At 45.0% G+C, this 22,777-nt stretch overlaps 1 protein-coding gene across 3 annotated transcripts in view; it reads right to left on the bottom strand.

Moving 5' to 3' along the window:
• Positions 1-22,777, bottom strand: part of LOC139546221 (dnaJ homolog subfamily B member 6-like) — a 47,761-nt gene that overhangs the window by 19,688 nt on the left and 5,296 nt on the right. Inside the window, exons 2-8 of one of the 3 annotated variants that reach the window (XM_071354347.1) lie at positions 22,527-22,617; positions 15,756-15,865; positions 15,583-15,639; positions 8,089-8,205; positions 4,937-5,038; positions 2,266-2,401; positions 2,019-2,089 (exon numbers count right to left, since the gene is read on the bottom strand). In XM_071354347.1, the coding sequence (XP_071210448.1) occupies positions 2,019-2,089; positions 2,266-2,401; positions 4,937-5,038; positions 8,089-8,205; positions 15,583-15,639; positions 15,756-15,865; positions 22,527-22,591 (658 nt within the window). In that variant the 5' untranslated portion in view covers positions 22,592-22,617. The remainder of the gene's footprint in view (positions 1-2,018; positions 2,090-2,265; positions 2,402-4,936; positions 5,039-8,088; positions 8,206-15,582; positions 15,640-15,755; positions 15,866-22,526; positions 22,618-22,777) is intronic. The other 2 variants (XM_071354348.1, XM_071354350.1) reach the window with 2 other exon arrangements.

Raw genomic sequence — 22,777 nt, 5'->3', positions numbered from 1 at the left:
AGGAGGGGGTTAGGAGGGGGTTACGAGGGGGACAGGAGGGGGACAGGAGGGGGTTAGGAGGGGGACAGGAGGGGGACAGGAGAGGGTTAGGAGGGGGACAGGAGGGGGACAGGAGGGGGTTAGGAGGGGGACAGGAGGGGGACAGGAGGGGGTTAGGAGGGGGACAGGAGGGGGACAGGAGGGGGTTAGGAGGGGGACAGGAGGGGGACAGGAGAGGGTTAGGAGGGGGTTAGGAGGGGGACAGGAGGGGGTTAGGAGGAGGACAGGAGGGGGACAGGAAAGGAATATGAGGGGGTTAGGAGGGGGACAGGAGGGGTTAGGAGGGGGACAGGAGGGGGACAGGAGGGGGTTAGGAGGGGGTTAGGAGGGGGACAGGAGAGGGTTAGGAGGGGGTTAGGAGGGGGACAGGAGGGGGTTAGGAGGAGGACAGGAGGGGGACAGGAAAGGAATATGAGGGGGTTAGGAGGGGGACAGGAGGGGGTTAGGAGGGGGACAGGAGGGGGACAGGAGGGGGTTAGGAGGAGGACAGGAGGGGGACAGGAGGGGGACAGGAGGGGGTTAGGAGGGGGACAGGAGGGGGACAGGAGGGGTTGGGAGGGGGACAGGAGGGCATTAGGAGGAGGACAGGAGGGGGACAGGAAAGGAATATGAGGAGGTTAGGAGGGGGACAGGAGGGGGTTAGGAGGGGGACAGGAGGGGGACAGGAGGGGGTTAGGAGGGGGACAGGAAAGGAATATGAGGGGGTTAGGAGGGGGACAGGAGGGGGACAGGAGGGGGACAGGAGGGGTTGGGAGGGGGACAGGAGGGGTTAGGAGGAGGACAGGAGGGGGACAGGAAGGGGGTTAGTAGGGGGACAGGAGGGGGACAGGAGGGGGACAGGAGGGGTTGGGAGGGGGACAGGAGGGGTTAGGAGGAGGACAGGAGGGGGACAGGAAGGGGGTTAGGAGGGGGACAGGAGGGGGACAGGAGGGGTTGGGAGGGGGACAGGAGGGGTTAGGAGGAGGACAGGAGGGGGACAGGAAGGGGGTTAGGAGGGGGACAGGAGGGGGACAGGAGGGGGTTAGGAGGAGGACAGGAGGGGGTTAGGAGGGGGACAGGAGGGGTTGGGAGGGGGACAGGAGGGGGACAGGAGGGGGTTAGGAGGGGGACAGGAAAGGAATATGAGGGGGTTAGGAGGGGGACAGGAGGGGGTTAGGAGGGGGACAGGAGGGGGACAGGAGGGGGTTAGGAGGGGGACAGGAGGGCATTAGGAGGAGGACAGGAGGGGGACAGGAAAGGAATATGAGGGGGTTAGGAGGGGGACAGGAGGGGGTTAGGAGGGGGACAGGAGGGGGACAGGAGGGGGACAGGAGGGGGTTAGGAGGGGGACAGGAGGGGGTTAGGAGGGGGACAGTAGGGGGTTAGGAGGGGGACAGGAGGGGGTTAGGAGGAGGACAGGAGGGGGACAGGAAAGGAATATGAGGGGGTTAGGAGGGGGACAGGAGGGGGTTAGGAGGGGGACAGGAGGGGGACAGGAGGGGGACAGGAGGGGGTTAGGAGGGGGACAGGAGGGGGTTAGGAGGGGGACAGGAAGGGAATATGAGGCGGTTAGGAGGGGGACAGGAAGGGAATATGAGGCGGTTAGGAGGGGGACAGGAGGGGGTTAGGAGGGGGACAGGAGGGGGACAGGAGGGGGACAGAAGGGGTTAGGAGGGGGACAGGAGGGGGACAGGAGGGGGACAGGAGGGGGACAGAAGGGGTTAGGAGGGGTTAGGAGGGGGACAGGAGGGGGACAGGAGGGAGACAGGAGGGGGACAGGAGGGAGACAGGAGGGGGACAGGAGGGAGACAGGAGGAAGAATAACCCAGACACAGCTAGTCAGGAACAGTTGACAAGGGACTGGATGAGGAGAGGGAGAGATAGACAGGGTGATACAGGAGAGATACAGGAGAGATACAGGAGAGATACAGGAGAGATACAGGGGAGATACAGGAGAGATACAGGAGAGATACAGGAGAGATACAGGGTGGATGGATTACCATTGATGAGCACCGTCTTCAAGACCCCGTCTTCCTCGATCTCTGTTCTCTCCTGACCGTTTTCTTTGATCCTGTTGACAAGAACAGTCAGTCACCGCGCATATCATCATATTTAGGGAACCAGTAAACATGTTTCCCTCACATGACCATGCAGAGACACAAACACTGGAACAAATGGTACCATTTGCCCAAGTGTTTTAAACTAAATAGGTTTTATGGTGCAATTTGGGATGCAGAATTTACTGACTTCTTGGTGGTGGTGCGTTTGCCGTTGATGACGCGCGTAGAGGTAGAGACAGACTTGAAATTCCCCATCCCTCCTCCGATGCTGTCCATCCAATCCATTCCAGCCATGGAGGACGAGGACGAGGTGAAGTCATGCACTGTGAAAGAGGGAGGTCGAGAAAGAGGTGAAGTCATGCACTGTGAAAGAGGGAGGATGAAGAAGAGGTGAAGTCATGTACTGTGAAAGAGGGAGGACGAGGACGAGGTGAAGTCATGCACTGTGAAAGAGGGAGGATGAAGAAGAGGTGAAGTCATGTACTGTGAAAGAGGGAGGAGGAAGAGGTGAAGTCATGCACTGTGAAAGAGGGAGGTCGAGAAAGAGGTGAAGTCATGCCCTGTGAAAGAGGGAGGACGAGGTGAAGTCATGTACTGTGAAAGAGGGAGGATGAGGAAGAAGTGAAGTCATGCCCTGTGAAAGAGGGAGGAGGAAGAGGTGAAGTCATGCACTGTGAAAGAGGGAGGACGAGGAAGAGGTGAAGTCATGTACTGTGAAGGAGGGAGGACGAAGAAGTGGTGAAGTCATGCACTGTGAAAGAGGGAGGATGAGGAAGAGGTGAAGTCATGTACTGTGAAAGAGGGAGGATGAGGAAGAAGTGAAGTCATGCCCTGTGAAAGAGGGAGGAGGAAGAGGTGAAGTCATGCACTGTGAAAGAGGGAGGACGAGGAAGAGGTGAAGTCATGCCCTGTGAAAGAGGGAGGATGAGGAAGAGGTGAAGTCATGCACTGTGAAAGAGGGGGGTCGAGAAAGAGGTGAAGTCATGCACTGTGAAAGAGGGAGGATGAAGAAGAGGTGAAGTCATGTACTGTGAAAGAGGGAGAACGAGGACGAGGTGAAGTCATGCACTGTGAAAGAGGGAGGAGGAAGAAGAGGTGAAGTCATGCACTGTGAAAGAGGGAGGATGAGGAAGAGGTGAAGTCATGCACTGTGAAAGAGGGAGGAGGAAGGGGTGAAGTCATGCACTGTGAAAGAGGGAGGACGAGGACGAGGTGAAGTCATGCACTGTGAAAGAGGGAGGATGAAGAAGAGGTGAAGTCATGTACTGTGAAAGAGGGAGGAGGAAGAGGTGAAGTCATGCACTGTGAAAGAGGGAGGTCGAGAAAGAGGTGAAGTCATGCACTGTGAAAGAGGGAGGATGAAGAAGAGGTGAAGTCATGTACTGTGAAAGAGGGAGAACGAGGACGAGGTGAAGTCATGCACTGTGAAAGAGGGAGGAGGAAGAAGATGTGAAGTCATGCACTGTGAAAGAGGGAGGATGAGGAAGAGGTGAAGTCATGCACTGTGAAAGAGGGAGGAGGAAGGGGTGAAGTCATGCACTGTGAAAGAGGGAGGACGAGGACGAGGTGAAGTCATGCACTGTGAAAGAGGGAGGATGAAGAAGAGGTGAAGTCATGTACTGTGAAAGAGGGAGGAAGAAGAGGTGAAGTCATGCACTGTGAAAGAGGGAGGTCGAGAAAGAGGTGAAGTCATGCCCTGTGAAAGAGGGAGGACGAGGTGAAGTCATGTACTGTGAAAGAGGGCGGACGAGGAAGACGTGAAGTCATGTACTGTGAAGGAGGGAGGACGAGGAAGAGGTGAAGTCATGCACTGTGAAAGAGGGAGGATGAGGAAGAGGTGAAGTCATGTACTGTGAAAGAGGGAGGATGAGGAAGAAGTGAAGTCATGCCCTGTGAAAGAGGGAGGAGGAAGAGGTGAAGTCATGCACTGTGAAAGAGGGAGGATGAGGAAGAGGTGAAGTCATGCACTGTGAAAGAGGGAGGACGAGGAAGAGGTGAAGTCATGCCCTGTGAAAGAGGGAGGATGAGGAAGAGGTGAAGTCATGTACTGTGAAAGAGGGAGGACGAGGAAGAGGTGAAGTCATGCACTGTGAAAGAGGGAGGATGAGGAAGAGGTGAAGTCATGCACTGTGAAAGAGGGAGGATGAGGAAGAGGTGAAGTCATGCACTGTGAAAGAGGGAGGATGAGGAAGAGGTGAAGTCATGTACTGTGAAAGAGGGAGGACGAGGACGAGGTGAAGTCATGCACTGTGAAAGAGGGAGGACGAGGAAGAGGTGAAGTCATGCACTGTGAAAGAGGGAGGATGAGGACCAGACCAGTAAACTATACTGTGACTGGAGCTGATAGAACTGTGTTGTAACTGTGTTAAAACCATCTTATTATAGAACTGTGTTAAAACCATCTTATTATAGAACTGTGTTGTAACTGTGTTATAACTGTGTTAAAACCATCTTATTATAGAACTGTGTTGTAACTGTGGTATAACTGTGTTAAAACCATCTTATTATAGAACTGTGTTGTAACTGTGTTATAACTGTGTTAAAACCATCTTATTATAGAACTGTGTTGTAACTGTGTTATAACTGTGTTAAAACCATCTTATTATAGAACTGTGTTAAAACCATCTTATTATAGAACTGTGTTGTAACTGTGTTATAACTGTGTTAAAACCATCTTATTATAGAACTGTGTTATAACTGTGTTAAAACCATCTTATTATCCATCGTCTCCCAAATGACACCCTATTCTCTATATAGTGCACTACTTTTGACCAGAGCCATATGAGTGCAGTAAAAAGTAGTGCACTACATAGGGAATAGGGTGCCATTTGGGATCCAGACATTGTGTTATTACTGACCTCCAGCAGAGGGGAAGGAGAAAAACCGGCTTGGGCCGAGCCTCGAAGTGCCAGGATGTCCATGGAAGCCACTGTGCATCCCTCCTCCGAAGGCAAAGTCATCTGAGGGGACAGAGATAACAGAGATACTATGAGGACAGTAATAACAGAGAGAATATGAGGACAGAGATAACAGAGAGACTATGAGGACAGTAATAACAGAGATACTATGAGGACAGTAATAACAGAGAGAATATGAGGACAGTAATAACAGAGAGACTATGAGGACAGAGATAACAGAGAGACTATGAGGACAGTAATAACAGAGAGACTATGAGGACAGAGATAACAGAGAGACTATGAGGACAGTAATAACAGAGAGACTATGAGGACAGAGATAACAGAGAGACTATGAGGACAGAGATAACAGAGAGACTATGAGGACAGTAATAACAGAGAGACTATGAGGACAGAGATAACAGAGATACTATGAGGACAGTAATAACAGAGAGACTATGAGAACAGTAATAACAGAGAGACTATGAGGACAGAGATAACAGAGAGACTATGAGGACAGTAATAACAGAGAGACTATGAGGACAGTAATAACAGAGAGACTATGAGGACAGTAATAACAGAGAGACTATGAGAACAGTAATAACAGAGAGACTATGAGGACAGAGATAACAGAGAGACTATGAGGACAGTAATAACAAAGAGATTATGAGGACAGAGATAACAGAGAGACTATGAGGACAGTAATAACAGAGAGACTATGAGGACAGTAATAACAGAGAGACTATGAGGACAGAGATAACAGAGAGACTATGAGGACAGAGATAACAGAGAGACTGAGAGGACAGTAATAACAGAGAGACTATGAGGACAGAGATAACAGAGAGACTATGAGGACAGTAAGAACAGAGAGACTATGAGGACAGTAATAACAGAGAGACTATGAGGACAGTAATAACAGAGAGACTATGAGGACAGTAATAACAGAGAGACTATGAGGACAGTGATAACAGAGAGACTACGAGGACAGTAATAACAGAGAGACTATGAGGACAGTAATAACAGAGACTATGAGGACAGAGATAACAGAGAGACTATGAGGACAGTAATAACAGAGAGACTATGAGGACAGTAATAACAGAGAGACTATGAGGACAGTAATAACAGAGAGACTATGAGGACAGTAATAACAGAGAGACTATGAGGACAGTAATAACAGAGAGACTATGAGGACAGTAATAACAGAGAGACTATGAGGACAGTAATAACAGAGAGACTATGAGGACAGTAATAACAGAGAGACTATGAGGACAGTAATAACAGAGAGACTATGAGGACAGAGATAACAGAGAGACTATGAGGACAGTGATAACAGAGAGACTGAGAACAGTGATAACAGAGAGACTATGAGGACAGTAATAACAGAGAGACTATGAGGACAGAGATAACAGAGAGACTATGAGGACAGTGATAACAGAGTGACTATGAGGACAGTAATAACAGAGAGACTATGAGGACAGTAATAACAGAGAGACTATGAGGACAGAGATAACAGAGAGACTATGAGGACAGTAATAACAGAGAGACTATGAGGACAGAGATAACAGAGATACTATGAGGACAGTAATAACAGAGAGACTATGAGAACAGTAATAACAGAGAGACTATGAGGACAGAGATAACAGAGAGACTATGAGGACAGTAATAACAGAGAGACTATGAGGACAGTAATAACAGAGAGACTATGAGGACAGTAATAACAGAGAGACTATGAGGACAGTAATAACAGAGAGACTATGAGGACAGTAATAACAGAGAGACTATGAGGACAGTAATAACAGAGAGACTATGAGGACAGTAATAACAGAGAGACTATGAGGACAGAAATAACAGAGAGACTATGAGGACAGAGATAACAGAGAGACTGATGAGGACAGTAATAACAGAGAGACTATGAGGACAGAGATAACAGAGAGACTATGAGGACAGTAAGAACAGAGAGACTATGAGGACAGTAATAACAGAGAGACTATGAGGACAGTAATAACAGAGAGACTATGAGGACAGTAATAACAGAGAGACTATGAGGACAGTAATAACAGAGAGACTATGAGGACAGTAATAACAGAGAGACTATGAGGACAGTAATAACAGAGAGACTATGAGGACAGAGATAACAGAGAGACTATGAGGACAGTAATAACAGAGAGACTATGAGGACAGTAATAACAGAGAGACTATGAGGACAGTAATAACAGAGAGACTATGAGGACAGTAATAACAGAGAGACTATGAGGACAGTAATAACAGAGAGACTATGAGGACAGAGATAACAGAGAGACTATGAGGACAGTGATAACAGAGAGACTATGAGGACAGTAATAACAGAGAGACTATGAGGACAGTAATAACAGAGAGACTATGAGGACAGTAATAACAGAGAGACTATGAGAACAGTAATAACAGAGAGACTATGAGAACAGTAATAACAGAGAGACTGAGAGGACAGTAATAACAGAGAGACTATGAGGACAGTAATAACAGAGAGACTATGAGGACAGTAATAACAGAGAGACTATGAGGACAGTAATAACAGAGAGACTATGAGGACAGAGATAACAGAGAGACTATGAGGACAGTAATAACAGAGAGACTATGAGGACAGTAATAACAGAGAGACTACGAGGACAGTAATAACAGAGAGACTGAGAACAGTGATAACAGAGAGACTATGAGGACAGTAATAACAGAGATACTATGAGGACAGAGATAACAGAGAGACTATGAGGACAGAGATAACAGAGAGACTGAGAGGACAGTAATAACAGAGAGACTATGAGGACAGTAATAACAGAAAGACTGAGAACAGTAATAACAGAGAGACTATGAGGACAGTAATAACAGAGAGACTATGAGGACAGTAATAACAGAGAGACTATGAGGACAGTAATAACAGAGAGACTATGAGGACAGTAATAACAGAGAGACTATGAGGACAGTAATAACAGAGAGACTATGAGGACAGTAATAACAGAGAGACTATGAGGACAGTAATAACAGAGAGACTATGAGGACAGTGATTCCCCTATGGACTGGTTTCTCGGTCAGATTTAGCCTCGGACATTGTTGAAGGACCGTAGGATATTGGTCAGACCCACCGAAGAAATTTGCAAAAGGATCCTGGCCTCCAAAAAATTCCTGAAACACTTCCTCTGGACTCCGGAATGTAAAGGTGAACCCTGGGAAGTCTTCTGGAGCAGGATGACTACTGGAGCCTGGTGGAAGGGAGGGAGGGAGGGAGGGAGGGAGGGAGGGAGGGAGGGAGGGAGGGAGGGAGGGAGGGAGGGAGGGAGGGAGGGAGGGAGGGAGGGAGGGAGGGAGGGAGGGAGGGAGGGAGGGAGGGAGGGATACATTTTGATTGATTAATATGGACACTACCAACATTGTTGATCAAAAACAGAACAGAATAGAATAGATCATGTAAATTGTAGACAACTATAAAACTTGACTTGTGTAAACCCCTGGGGTCTATGAGAATACAGTGAGATGTCACTCATGGGATACGTCTTAGGGCAGGGTCACAAGCTCAAAGTATCCAATCACAAAGCGTCTGTTGGAGACAGACAGGTCGAGTGGCGAATGAGGTGAACAGCTCTCCTCCGTAAAACAAAAGAGCCACAATGCCTGCCGACCGGTCATTCACGAACGTACCGCTCTTCCTTGTGATCTTGACAGCAGGGGAAGTAGTGGTCACACATCTCACTCGTATTCTCACAGAACCGCATGTCCCTTATGGTGTACGGCCAATTCCCGTGACGCAGACCTGGTCTCCCGAAACCGGGGTAGTTCCAACAGCATCACCCTTCCGAGGCGCCGGACACTGAGGACGGTATACGCCAATGAAGGCGCAAGGCGCAGGAGGGTCGGCCCAAGACACAAAGTCTTGGTCACTCTTGTGCCATACACGTTCTATCCAAGTAGATGCTGGACATAAAGGGTAGAAACGCCCTTCTTTCGAATGAAGTAAATGGCAGCGGGTGGATGTGGTCCCGTGTGGCTCAGTTGGTAGAGCATGGCGCTTGCAACGCCAGGGTTGTGGGTTCATTCCCCACGGGGGGACCAGGATGAATATGTATGAACTTTCCAATTTGTAAGTCGCTCTGGATAAGAGCGTCTGCTAAATGACTTAAATGTAAATGTAATGTGATAACGCATCCAAGTCCGAAGAGATCTATGGTGGCTAGACATTATCACTCACAGGAGTTTTTCTAAACTTTTTAAATCTGCGTTTAGAATTATCCAGATTCTGTAATCCTCTGTTTTGCTATAGCAGGATCAGATCCGATCAGTCTGTTTTTGAGACCTATTTATTTTTTATTTTTCAGAAAATAATCGGATAGGATCATTCTGTTTCAGATGCCACAATCTGGCCTTTCTGTGTTTTGAACAGGCCCTGTTTACACCTCGCCATCTAGTGGACAGGTTGTGTTACTACTTCTACACTGTCATAGATAGGGAAACAGAGATGAGTTAAACTACATGAATAAAGATACCTAGATTTTTTTTAAATAATAGAGACCTGCATATCCACTTATAAGTGCTTAGATGCATTTATTTGACACTTCTCAATATAACAACTGACCACATACCTATACTGCAGTCAATGTAACATAAACCTTTGGTGTGGCAGGTAGCCTAGTGGTTAGAGCATTGGACTAGTAACCAGCAGGTAGCCTAGTGGTTAGAGCATTGGACTAGTAACCAGCAGGTAGCCTAGTGGTTAGAGTGTTGGACTATTAACCAGCAGGTAGCCTAGTGGTTAGAGCATTGGACTAGTAACCAGCAGGTAGCCTAGTGGTTAGAGTGTTGGGCTAGTAACCAGCAGGTAGACTAGTGGTTAGAGCGTTGGGCTAGTAACCAGCAGGTAGCCTAGTGGTTAGAGTGTTGGGCTAGTAACCAGCAGGTAGCCTAGTGGTTAGAGCATTGGACTAGTAACCAGCAGGTAGCCTAGTGGTTAGAGTGTTGGGCTAGTAACCAGCAGGTAGACTAGTGGTTAGAGCGTTGGGCTAGTAACCAGCAGGTAGCCTAGTGGTTAGAGTGTTGGGCTAGTAACCAGCAGGTAGCCTAGTGGTTAGAGCATTGGACTAGTAACCAGCAGGTAGCCTAGTGGTTAGAGTGTTGGACTATTAACCAGCAGGTAGCCTAGTGGTTAGAGTGTTGGACTAGTAACCAGCAGGTAGCCTAGTGGTTAGAGCATTGGACTAGTAACCAGCAGGTAGCCTAGTGGTTAGAGCATTGGACTAGTAACCAGCAGGTAGCCTAGTGGTTAGAGTGTTGGGCTAGTAACCAGCAGGTAGCCTAGTGGTTAGAGCATTGGACTAGTAACCAGCAGGTAGCCTAGTGGTTAGAGTGTTGGACTAGTAACCAGCAGGTAGCCTAGTGGTTAGAGTGTTGGACTAGTAACCAGCAGGTAGCCTAGTGGTTAGAGCAGGGGTGTCAAACTCATTTCGCATCGTGGGCCACATACGGCCTAGGGAGATGTCAAGTGGGCCGGACCATTAAAATTATACCATACTCTGCTATAAATAACCAAAATATCATGTCTTTCCTTTGTTTTGGTGTAAAGAAGCACAAGAACATTAGGAAAATATTGAAATTTAATGAACTATCCTTTTACAAAACATTTCATGAAACACCTCATATTTCCTTAGACAAATGTGCAATTTACTTTTATCATTCACAAATATGCATTGCAACTGATCCCACTGATTGTACAAAGGCACAAAACTTTAATTGGTACTGAAAAATATAGTAATGCACTTTAAGATTAAATGAGACTTTTAAAGAAAGGAATTTTTAAACCACTTACACATACGCATATAAAATCTAAATGTAATCCCTGCGTACACCTTACAAACTAAGGAGAGTGATTTTAAATGTGTAATGAAGAAAGTGTTCGCCTGTCCTGTAAATCTGTAAACTTCATACATGAAACATACATACACATACAATACATACTGAAAATTTATGGAGTTGTATGAACAGTAGAATTCCATCACACAACTTTTGTTTTGAAGCTGCTGACTAACATTAAAGTGCACATTTTTTAAATCACCACAGTAAGGATTCATCTTCACAGAGCTGTATTCTTTCAATGCAAACAGTATCTAAGGCAGCATTTTAAAGGTGTTAGTCTAGTCTTGTTGCAAACACACCAAGCACGAAGGTTTTCCGTGCATCTCTGTAAATAAATAGGACGTGGTCCATTTTTCTTTGAAAATTCTACACTCCTTATCTACTTTTCTCCGTTTGGATAACGACATTTTGGCTAATGAGGGTGTAGCGGAGAGGTAGAGACCAAGGTATTAACAACGTCGTAACAAGCAGCAGATGGCGCATTGATACCGTCTGCTGTTTTCAGTCTGTCTCAGTGATGCGGCTTGTCTTCTACTCTGATGGAAAGAGTGCGCCCCTTAGCGGATAATCCATGAATTGCAGCGAATTAAAAATATTAATTCCATGTCTTTTATGCATTTTTTCCACTTTCAAATTATCCTGCGGGCCTGATCGAACCTCCTTGGGGGCCGGTTCCGGCCCGCGGGCCGTATGTTTGACACCCCTGGGTTAGAGTGTTGGACTAGTAACCAGCAGGTAGCCTAGTGGTTAGAGTGTTGGACTAGTAACCAGCAGGTAGCCTAGTGGTTAGAGCATTGGACTAGTAACCAGCAGGTAGCCTAGTGGTTAGAGCATTGGACTAGTAACCAGCAGGTAGCCTAGTGGTTAGAGCATTGGACTAGTAACCAGCAGGTAGCCTAGTGGTTAGAGCATTGGACTAGTAACCAGCAGGTAGCCTAGTGGTTAGAGTGTTGGACTAGTAACCAGCAGGTAGCCTAGTGGTTAGAGTGTTGGACTAGTAACCAGCAGGTAGCCTAGTGGTTAGAGCATTGGACTAGTAACCAGCAGGTAGCCTAGTGGTTAGAGCATTGGACTAGTAACCAGCAGGTAGACTAGTGGTTAGAGCGTTGGGCCAGTAACCAGCAGGTAGCCTAGTGGTTAGAGTGTTGGACTAATAACTGAAAGGTTGCAAGATCAAATCCCCCTGCGCTGACAAGGTAAAAAATATGTTGTTCTGCCCCTGAACAAGGCAATTAACCCACTGTTCCCCTGAACAAGGCAGTTAACCCACTGTTCCCCTGAACAAGGCAGTTAACCCACTGTTCCCCTGAACAAGGCAGTTAACCCACTGTTCCCCTGAACAAGGCAGTTAACCCACTGTTCCCCTGAACAAGGCAGTTAACACACTGTTCCCCTGAACAAGGCAGTTAACCCACTGTTCCCCTGAACAAGGCAGTTAACCCACTGTTCCCCTGAACAAGGCAGTTAACCCACTGTTCCCCTGAACAAGGCAGTTAACCCACTGTTCCCCTGAACAAGGCAGTTAACCCACTGTTCCCCTGAACAAGGCAGTTAACCCACTGTTCCCCTGAACAAGGCAGTTAGCCCACTGTTCCCCTGAACAAGGCAGTTAGCCCACTGTTCCCCTGAACAAGGCAGTTAACCCACTGTGTTCCTAGGCCGTCATTGTAAATAGAATGTGTTCTTTAACTGACTCGCCGAGTTAAATAACTAAAACATTTTCACATGTAAGAAACTGTTCTGAACTTCCTCACATTTCCATTTCTTGGATTTAGTTCCCTTCATCTTTTCTAAATCCGCCCTGAATCCGCCCTGAATCCACCCTGAATCCGCCCTGAATCCGCCCTGAATCAGCCCTGAATCCGCCCTGAATCCGCCCTGAATCAGCCCTGAATCCACCCTAAATCCACCCTGAATCCACCCTAAATCAGCCCTGAATCCACCCTAAATCAGCCCTGAATCCACCCTGAATCAGCCCTGAATCCGCCCTGAATCAGCCCTGAATCCACCCTAAATCCACCCTGAATCCACCCTAAATCAGCCCTGAATCCACCCTGAATCCACCCTAAATCAGCCCTGAATCCACCCTGAATCAGCCCTGAATCCACCCTAAATCAGCCCTGAATCCACCCTGAATCCACCCTAAATCAGCCCTGAATCCACCCTGAATCAGCCCTGAATCCACCCTGAATCCACCCTGAATCAGCCCTGAATCAGCCCTGAATCAGCCCTGAATCAGAGTAAAAGACCAAATCCTTATCTCTATATGGAGGATCAGAATCACATTTTTCAGTTTAAAAAAAAACTAAATTCTAAAATTTAATCCTATCTGATAGCCGAAATCCGCTCAGGTAACTTTTGAAAAACTGGGCCTAGGGGATGGAGTCTCCCCCATATAGGGGATTCCCTCTGGACGAAAAGACCCACATTCAACACGCCTGGGACTTGAGTCACGCATAGTAAAAGTAGTTATGCCTTGCTCCACAGAATAATCTTAACAGTAAGTCTGTGTAGACACAGAAGAGCGTGTGCCACCCTGGCGGGTTGATGTATGCCACCACAGCCCTGACAAGGAAGTGACAAATTCAAAGGGAAAGGGCAGAAAGTGTATCGATGCATTAAACACTGTCAGCAGTTCAAAGGTCATTTATATAAGCGTGGAGGAGCTGTGGGGACCACAATCTGTTTATTGCTCTTCTCTCGCGAACTGCGCCCCACCCTCTGAGTGACACATCTGTCGTCACCCCCTTTCCTCAATGACAGGGGGTGAAGGGCGGATGACAGCGGGTGACATGGGGTGACAGGGGGGGGAATGACAGGGGGAGTGCCTGAAATGAAGATGGAGGGACTCCTCCAGTTGACGGAGAGCTGAGAGACCGTCCTCGGTCACCGCTATCTGACCGTTGCGCTGCCGTTGGTGTGGACGCAGGCGAAGTGGGCAGCAACCTAACGCTGAAAGCCTCTCATTCTCAATAGTCCCAGTGGACACTACTGAGACGCTGGATACCATCAACCCCAGCACTCGGAGACACATTGTGAGCTTGACGGAGCGCCCCCTTGCAGAACAGGACAAGGGCCGTCCGATAGTGTAGCCCGATGAGAGAGAGAATCCAGCTTAACGCCTGGTGTGGAAACCAAACAGGTCTGGTTTATCTTGAACTCTAACTATGTGGTTACGAGGAAAGACGTGTCTCGAAGCGCTTGCTCCTGTGTAGGGGAGCCAAGCAGGTAATTGTCTACGTAGGCGGAGACTCTTAGTTCTCAGGGGTGCTAAGTGCCATCTCCACACACTTGCTGAACAAACACAGGGAGTTCGTGCTAGTCTGAAGGGAACGGCGAAGGTATTCCTAGGCTGTGCATTAAGAGGGCAAACCTGAGGAACCTCCTGTTAAAATAAGCATCCTTGCAGGTCGACTGAACTGAACCAGTCGCCTTGATGAATAGAGTGAGAGAGCACGTTGAAAGTAAGCATACGGCACTGGGAATCGAAGCTTCACTGGCTCTCTGCCGTTGGTAATGCTCCTGATAGCCCCTTCGCTTAATCAACATTTTTTCCTTGCTCTAGTACGCGAGCCGAGTCGGCCAATCGCTGTTGTTAAAACCTCAAAAGCTCTGTTGAAAACGGGTGGTTTTTCATAGCGAACTGCAGTCTGTATCCCTTTGTGACTGTGGACAAGACCCAGGGATGGACAGCGTATGCACGTCAGTTCCCTGCTCTTGTAGCGAGACTCCAGATAGTCCGATGACTCTCGCTCATCGGTGGTGCCGGAACACACTTCTGGTGGCGGTGGAGAAAAGTTACCCCCTTTTTTGTATTTTTTTTTGTCTGTGCTCTTGGCAAGCTGCATGGATGCGACAGATACTTTTTTTTAAATATCTGTCGCAGTTGAAAGACTGGTATTTGGGGACAGTGCTTGGTGGCGACTGAGCGAAGAGCTGGGGCACGGGGGAGGGGGTGGGGGGTTGAGTGAGTCTTCCCTGTGAGCAGATGCGTAGAGATGAGGTGCTGAACGAGGGGTTTTAGAGGTACAGAAGTTGCCCCCTTCCCTGCTTTGTGGAGGGGTAGACAAGGTTGCCACGGTACCTAGGTCTACAAGGCAAGAAGAACTTGAAGGGTGCTGAACGAGGGGTTTTAGAAGTACAGAAGTTGCCCCCTCCCTGCTTTGTGGAGGGGTAGACAAGGTTGCCACGGTACCTAGGTCTACAGGGCAAGCAGAAGTCGAAGGCTTCACCTTCCTTTTTGCAAATTTCAAATTTTTGTCGCATGGTAGCGTCAGAAGGCCCAAACAATTCGTTAGCCGCGATAGCCTTTTCCTTGTCCGAGGCTGGACAAGTTGAGCCCTTTGTGTGGTTAGCTAGCCTTGCAGCTAGCTAGCCAAGTTAGCTAAAGTCTTCCGGCAAGGGCTAACCAAGTCTCGATAGCTAGCCATGTGGCGCTAGCTAAACTGAGACTGACATTCAGCAGAGTTAACCTCACGGTCCGAGTTTTTTAGTGAACGCAGTCACTTCCGCAAGGAAAAGAGGCGAGAATGACCAGCTGGCGGACGAGTGGCTCCCTTTACGGAGGAGAGGGGCTAACCTCATTCGCCACTTGACCTGTCTGTCTCCAACAGACGCTGTGTGATTGCATACTTCGAGCTTGTGACTCGTCCTAAGGCGTATCCCATAAAGAGATACCTCGAAAACGTGTATTAGAAATAGAATCGCAAGAGATAAAACAGAGAAGATTCCTTCACCTGTGTTGTTGGGTATATTGTCTTTGCCATAGGTATCATACGCCTCTCGTTTACTCCCTGTAAAGATAAGGAGACGTAATCTGACTGTTGTTAAACACGAAGTCCACGGAACAGTGGAGAAGGGGTAACAATTACGTTAATTATAGGTTTAACCAGGTGGAGGTGTGTCTTACGGTCTGACAGAACTTCATAGGCCTCAGCCAGCTCCTTAAACTTCCCCTCCGCCTCCTCCTTGTTGTCTGGGTTCTTGTCCGGATGCCATCGCAGAGCCTGCTTCCTGTACCTTCACACACAAACACAGTGACATATTGAATACCACCAGTGACCATTTTCAATAGCTAAATTGTAGACCTATAAAGGGGCCTCTAAAAAATGTATTACAGCAGCGTCTTACTTTTGAGATGGCAACGTTTGAAGACAAAACTATTCCCTTTTTGGAGGAGACAGCAAAACAGAGGACGAGCGTAAAAGACTATAGGAAACATATGCAGAAGACTGACAGGACACAACATCTGATGCAGGAGACAAAATCTGAACATTGGGCTTAGAGAAAGAGAGGATCGTTGGTAACTCAATGCCCCTCCAGGAGACAGAGAGAGACAGAGAGAGAGAGAGAGAGAGAGAGAGAGAGAGAGAGAGAGAGAGAGAGAGAGAGAGAGAGAGAGAGAGAGAGAGAGAGAGAGAGAGAGAGAGAGATAGAGATAGAGAGAGAGAGAGAGAGAGAGAGAGAGAGAGAGAGAGAGAGAGAGAGTGAGAGAGAGAGAGAGAGAGAGAGAATATGACATTTGTAATGTCTTTATTGTTTTGAAACTTCTGTATGTGTAATGTTTACTGTTCATTTTTATTGTTTATTTGACTTTTGTATATTACCTACCTCACTTGCTTTGGCAATGTTAACACATGTTTCCCATGCCAATAAAGCCCCTTGAATTGAATTGAATTGAATTGAGAGAGAGAGAGAGAGAGGAGAGAGAGAGAGAGAGAGAGAGAGAGAGAGAGAGAGAGAGAGAGAGTGAAATTCCACAGTGTGCCATCACAGCAGCAAGATTTGTGACCTGTTGCCACAAGAAAAGGGCAACCAGTGAAGAACAAACACCACTGTAAATACAACCCATATTTATGTTTATTTATTTTAACTTGTGTGCTTTAACCATTTGTACATTGTTACAACACTGCATATATATAATATGACATTTGTAATGTCTTTATTGTTTTGAAACTTCTGTATGTGTAATGTTTACTGTTCATTTTTATTGTTTATTTGACTTTTGTATATTACCTACCTCACTTGCTTTGGCAATGTTAACACATGTTTCCCATGCCAATAAAGCCCCTTGAATTGAATTGAATTGAAATTGAGAGAGAGGAGAGAGAGAGAGAGAGAGGAGAGAGAGAGAGAGAGAGAGAGAGAGAGAGAGAGAGAGAGAGAGAGAGAGAGAGAGAGAGAGATAGCGAGAGAGATAGAGATAGAGAGAGAGAGAGAGAGAGAGAGAGAGAGAGAGAGAGAGAGATAGAGATAGAGAGAGCGAGAGAGCGAGAGAGAGAGAGAGAGAGAGAGAGAGAGAGAGAGAGAGAGAGAGAGAGAGACCCAAACTTAAGGAAAGCTTTGACTATGTACAGACTCAGTGAGCATAGCCTTGCTATTGAGAAAGGCCGCCGTAGGCAGACATGGCTCTCAAGAGAAGACAGGCTATGTGCACACTGCCCACAAAATGAGGTGGAAACTGAGCTGCACTTCCTAACCTCCTGCCCAATGTATGACCATATTAGAGAGACATATTTCCCTCAGATTACACAGATCCACAAAGAATTCGAAAACAAATCCAATTTTGATAAACTCCCATATCTACTGGGAGAAATTCCACAGTGTGCCATCACAGCAGCAAGATTTGTGACCTGTTGCCACAAGAAAAGGGCAACCAGTGAAGAACAAACACCACTGTAAATACAACCCATATTTATGTTTATTTATTTTAACTTGTGTGCTTTAACCATTTGTACATTGTTACAACACTGCATATATATAATATGACATTTGTAATGTCTTTATTGTTTTGAAACTTCTGTATGTGTAATGTTTACTGTTCATTTTTATTGTTTATTTGACTTTTGTATATTACCTACCTCACTTGCTTTGGCAATGTTAACACATGTTTCCCATGCCAATAAAGCCCCTTGAATTGAATTGAATTGAATTGAGAGAGAGAGAGAGAGAGAGAGAGAGAGAGAGAGAGAGAGAGAGAGATAGAGAGAGAGAGAGAGAGAGAGAGAGAGAGAGAGAGATAGAGAGAGAGAGAGAGAGAGAGAGAGAGAGAGAGTGAGAGAGAGAGAGAGAGAGAGAGAGAGAGAGAGAGAGAGAGAGAGAGAGAGAGAGAGAGAGAGAGAGAGAGAGAGAGAGAGAGAGAGAGAGAGAGAGAGAGAGAGAGTAGAGAGAGAGAGAGAGAGAGAGAGAGAGAGAGAGAGAGAGAGAGAGAGAGAGAGAGAGAGAGTGAGAGAGAGAGAGAGAGAGAGAGAGAGAGAGTGAGAGAGAGAGACAGAGAGAGAGAGAGAGAGAGAGAGAGAGAGAGAGAGAGAGAGAGAGAGAGAGAGAGAGAGAGAGAGAGAGAGAGAGAGAGAGAGAGAGAGAGAGACAGAGAGAGACGGATGGGGATGAATCATCCTTATCGAAACGGTGCTGAGTCATGAAACGGAGATTACATCCCAAATGGCACACTATTCCCTAGTGCACTTCCTTGTCTGGCGTTGGTCTAAAGTACTGCACTATGTAGGGAATAGGGTGCCAAAGGGCTCTGGTCTAAAGTAGTGCACTATATATAGGGAATAGGGTGCCATAGGATCCTGGTCTAAAGTAGTGCACTATATATAGGGAATAGGGTGCAATAGGATCCTGGTCTAAAGTAGTGCACTATATAAGGAATAGGGTATAATTTGGGATACACTTGAGTAATTTATGTTTAAAAAGGGTTCTGTGTCTGTCCAGTAACTCTATCAGTCTGTGTGGTTGAGCTATCAATAGCTACTGTAAGAAAATACAGATAAACCAGACCAGTCTACTATTTAACCTATACAGATAAACCAGACCAGTCTACTATTTAACCTATACAGATAAACCAGACCAGTCTACTATTTAACCTATACAGATAAACCAGACCAGTCTACTATTTAACCTATATAGATAAACCAGACCAGTCTACCATTTAACCTATACAGATAAACCAGACCAGTCTACTATTTAACCTATACAGATCAACCAGACCGGTCTACTATTTAACCTATACAGATAAACCAGACCAGTCTACTATTTAACCTATACAGATAAACCAGACCAGTCTACTATTTAACCTATACAGATAAACCAGACCAGTCTACTATTTAACCTATACAGATAAACCAGACCAGTCTACTATTTAACCTATACAGATAAACCACACCAGTCTACTATTTAACCTATACAGATAAACCAGACCAGTCTACCATTTAACCTATACAGATAAACCAGACCAGTCTACTATTTAACCTATACAGATCAACCAGACCGGTCTACTATTTAACCTATACAGATAAACCAGACCAGTCTACTATTTAACCTACACAGATAAACCAGACCAGTCTACTATTTAACCTATACAGATAAACCAGACCAGTCTACTATTTAACCTATACAGATAAACCAGACCAGTCTACTATTTAACCTATACAGATAAACCACACCAGTCTACTATTTAACCTATACAGATAAACCAGACCAGTCTACCATTTAACCTATACAGATAAACCAGACCAGTCTACTATTTAACCTATACAGATCAACCAGACCGGTCTACTATTTAACCTATACAGATAAACCAGACAAGTCTACTATTTAACCTACACAGATAAACCAGACCAGTCTACTATTTAACCTATACAGATAAACCAGACCAGTCTACTATTTAACCTATAACTATACAGATAAACCAGACCAGTCTACTATTTAACCTATAAATATACAGATAAGACAGACCAGTCTACTATTTAACCTATACAGATAAACCAGACCAGTCTACTATTTAACCTATACATATACAGATAAACCAGACCAGTCTACTATTTAACCTATACAGATAAACCAGACCAGTCTACTATTTAACCTATACAGATAAACCACACCAGTCTACTATTTAACCTATACAGATAAACCAGACCAGTCTACTATTTAACCTATACAGATAAACCAGACCGGTCTACTATTTAACCTATACAGATAAACCAGACCAGTCTACTATTTAACCTACACAGATAAACCAGACCAGTCTACTATTTAACCTATACAGATAAACCACACCAGTCTACTATTTAACCTTTACATATACAGATAAACCAGACCAGTCTACTATTTAACCTATAAATATACAGATAAACCACACCAGTCTACTATTTAACCTATAAATATACAGATAAACCAGACCAGTCTACTATTTAACCTATAACTATACAGATAAACCAGACCAGTCTACTATTTAACCTATACAGATAAACCAGACCAGTCTACTATTTAACCTATAACTATACAGATAAACCAGACCAGTCTACTATTTAACCTATACAGATAAACCAGACCAGTCTACTATTTAACCTATAACTATACAGATAAACCAGACCAGTCTACTATTTAACCTATACAGATAAACCAGACCAGTCTACTATTTAACCTATAAATATACAGATAAACCAGACCAGTCTACTATTTAACCTATAACTATACAGATAAACCAGACCAGTCTACTATTTAACCTATAACTATACAGATAAACCAGACCAGTCTACTAGTTAACCTATACAGATAAACCAGACCAGTCTACTATTTAACCTATAAATATACAGATAAACCACACCAGTCTACTATTTAACCTATAAATATACAGATAAACCAGACCCGTCTACTATTTAACCTATAACTATACAGATAAACCAGACCAGTCTACTATTTAACCTATAAATATACAGATAAACCAGACCAGTCTACTATTTAACCTATAACTATACAGATAAACCAGACCAGTCTACTATTTAACCTATAAATATACAGATAAACCAGACCAGTCTACTATTTAACCTATACAGATAAACCAGACCAGTCTACTATTTAACCTATACAGATAAACCAGACCAGTCTACTATTTAACCTATAACTACATTTACATTTACATTTAAGTCATTTAGCAGACGCTCTTATCCAGAGCGACTTACAAATTGGTGCATTCACCTTATGACATCCAGTGGAACAGCCACTTTACAATAGTGCATCTAAATCTTTACTATACAGATAAACCACACCAGTGTACTATTTAACCTATAAATATACAGATAAACCAGACCAGTCTACTATTTAACCTATAAATATACAGATAAACCACACCAGTCTACTATTTAACCTATAACTATACAGATAAACCAGACCAGTCTACTATTTAACCTACACAGATAAACCAGACCAGTCTACTATTTAGCCTACACAGATAAACCACACCAGTCTACTATTTAACCTATAAATATACAGATTAACCAGACCAGTCTACTATTTAACCTATAACTATACAGATAAACCAGACCAGTCTACTATTTAACCTATAACTATACAGATAAACCAGACCAGTCTACTATCTAACCTATAAATATACAGATAAACCAGACCAGTCTACTATTTAACCTATACAGATAAACCAGACCAGTCTACTATTTAACCTATACAGATAAACCAGACCAGTCTACTATTTAACCTATAAATATACAGATAAACCAGACCAGTCTACTATTTAACCTATAACTATACAGATAAACCAGACCAGTCTACTATTTAACCTGTACAGATAAACCAGACCAGTCTACTATTTAACCTATAACTATACAGATAAACCAGACCAGTCTACTATTTAACCTGTACAGATAAACCAGACCAGTCTACTATCTAACCTATAAATATACAGATAAACCAGACCAGTCTACTATTTAACCTATACAGATAAACCAGACCAGTCTACTATTTAACCTATACAGATAAACCAGACCAGTCTACTATTTAACCTATACAGATAAACCAGACCAGTCTACTATTTAACCTATAACTATACAGATAAACCAGACCAGTCTACTATTTAACCTATAAATATACAGATAAACCAGACCAGTCTACTATTTAACCTATAAATATACAGATAAACCAGACCAGTCTACTATTTAACCTATACAGATAAACCACACCAGTCTACTATTTAACCTATAAATATACAGATAAACCAGACCAGTCTACTATTTAACCTATAACTATACAGATAAACCAGACCAGTCTACTATTTAACCTATAAATATACAGATAAACCAGACCAGTCTACCAGTCTATCTGACCTCTAGATGTTGTGTACACCTCCCCAAAGCAGCTTGTCAATGTTCTGACCCCTAGATGTTGTGTACACCTCCCCAAAGCAGCTTGTCAATGTTTTGCCCCCTAGATGTTGTGTACACCTCCCCAAAGCAGCTTGTCAATGTTCTGACCCCTAGATGTGGTGTACACCTCCCCAAAGCAGCTTGTCAATGTTCTGACCCCTAGATGTGGTGTACACCTCCCCAAAGCAGCTTGTCAATGTTCTGACCCCTAGATGTTGTGTACACCTCCCCAGAGCAGCTTGTCAATGTTTTGACCCCTAGATGGTGTGTACACCTCCCCAAAGCAGCTTGTCAATGTTCTGACCCCTAGATGTGGTGTACACCTCCCCAAAGCAGCTTGTCAATGTCTAAATGTATGTTGTTGATTTTTTTAACTGTATAGCTTTGTGTTTTATATTGTTAATGTGTCTGAAAACCCTTTGTATGCTGCTATTTTGGTCAGGTCTGTCTTGTACAAGAGATATTTAATCTCAATAAGACTAACCTGGTCAAATAAAATATAGTGTGAATCCTGTACTTACGCCTTCTTGATGTCCTCCGGAGAGGCGCTTCGTGACACTCCCAGTACATTATAATAATCCACCATCTCTTCTTCACTCACCCCCACTGCAACTGTTGACGACGACAACAACAACAACGTCATCAGAGTAGAATACACTCGAGTAGTTTCTCATAGACATCAAGTGGTCTGTGAACGAATCTGTTTAGACCCTTTATTGTAACTGTAGGACCCATCTGACCTCATCTAGAGGGCGGCAGGTATCCTAGTGGT

This window comes from Salvelinus alpinus, chromosome 20, assembly GCF_045679555.1.
Source record: "Salvelinus alpinus chromosome 20, SLU_Salpinus.1, whole genome shotgun sequence".
Lineage (NCBI taxonomy): Eukaryota > Metazoa > Chordata > Actinopteri > Salmoniformes > Salmonidae > Salvelinus > Salvelinus alpinus.
The sequence above is the reverse complement of the archived record's forward strand: the minus strand, read 5'-3'. Positions and strand labels throughout refer to the sequence as shown.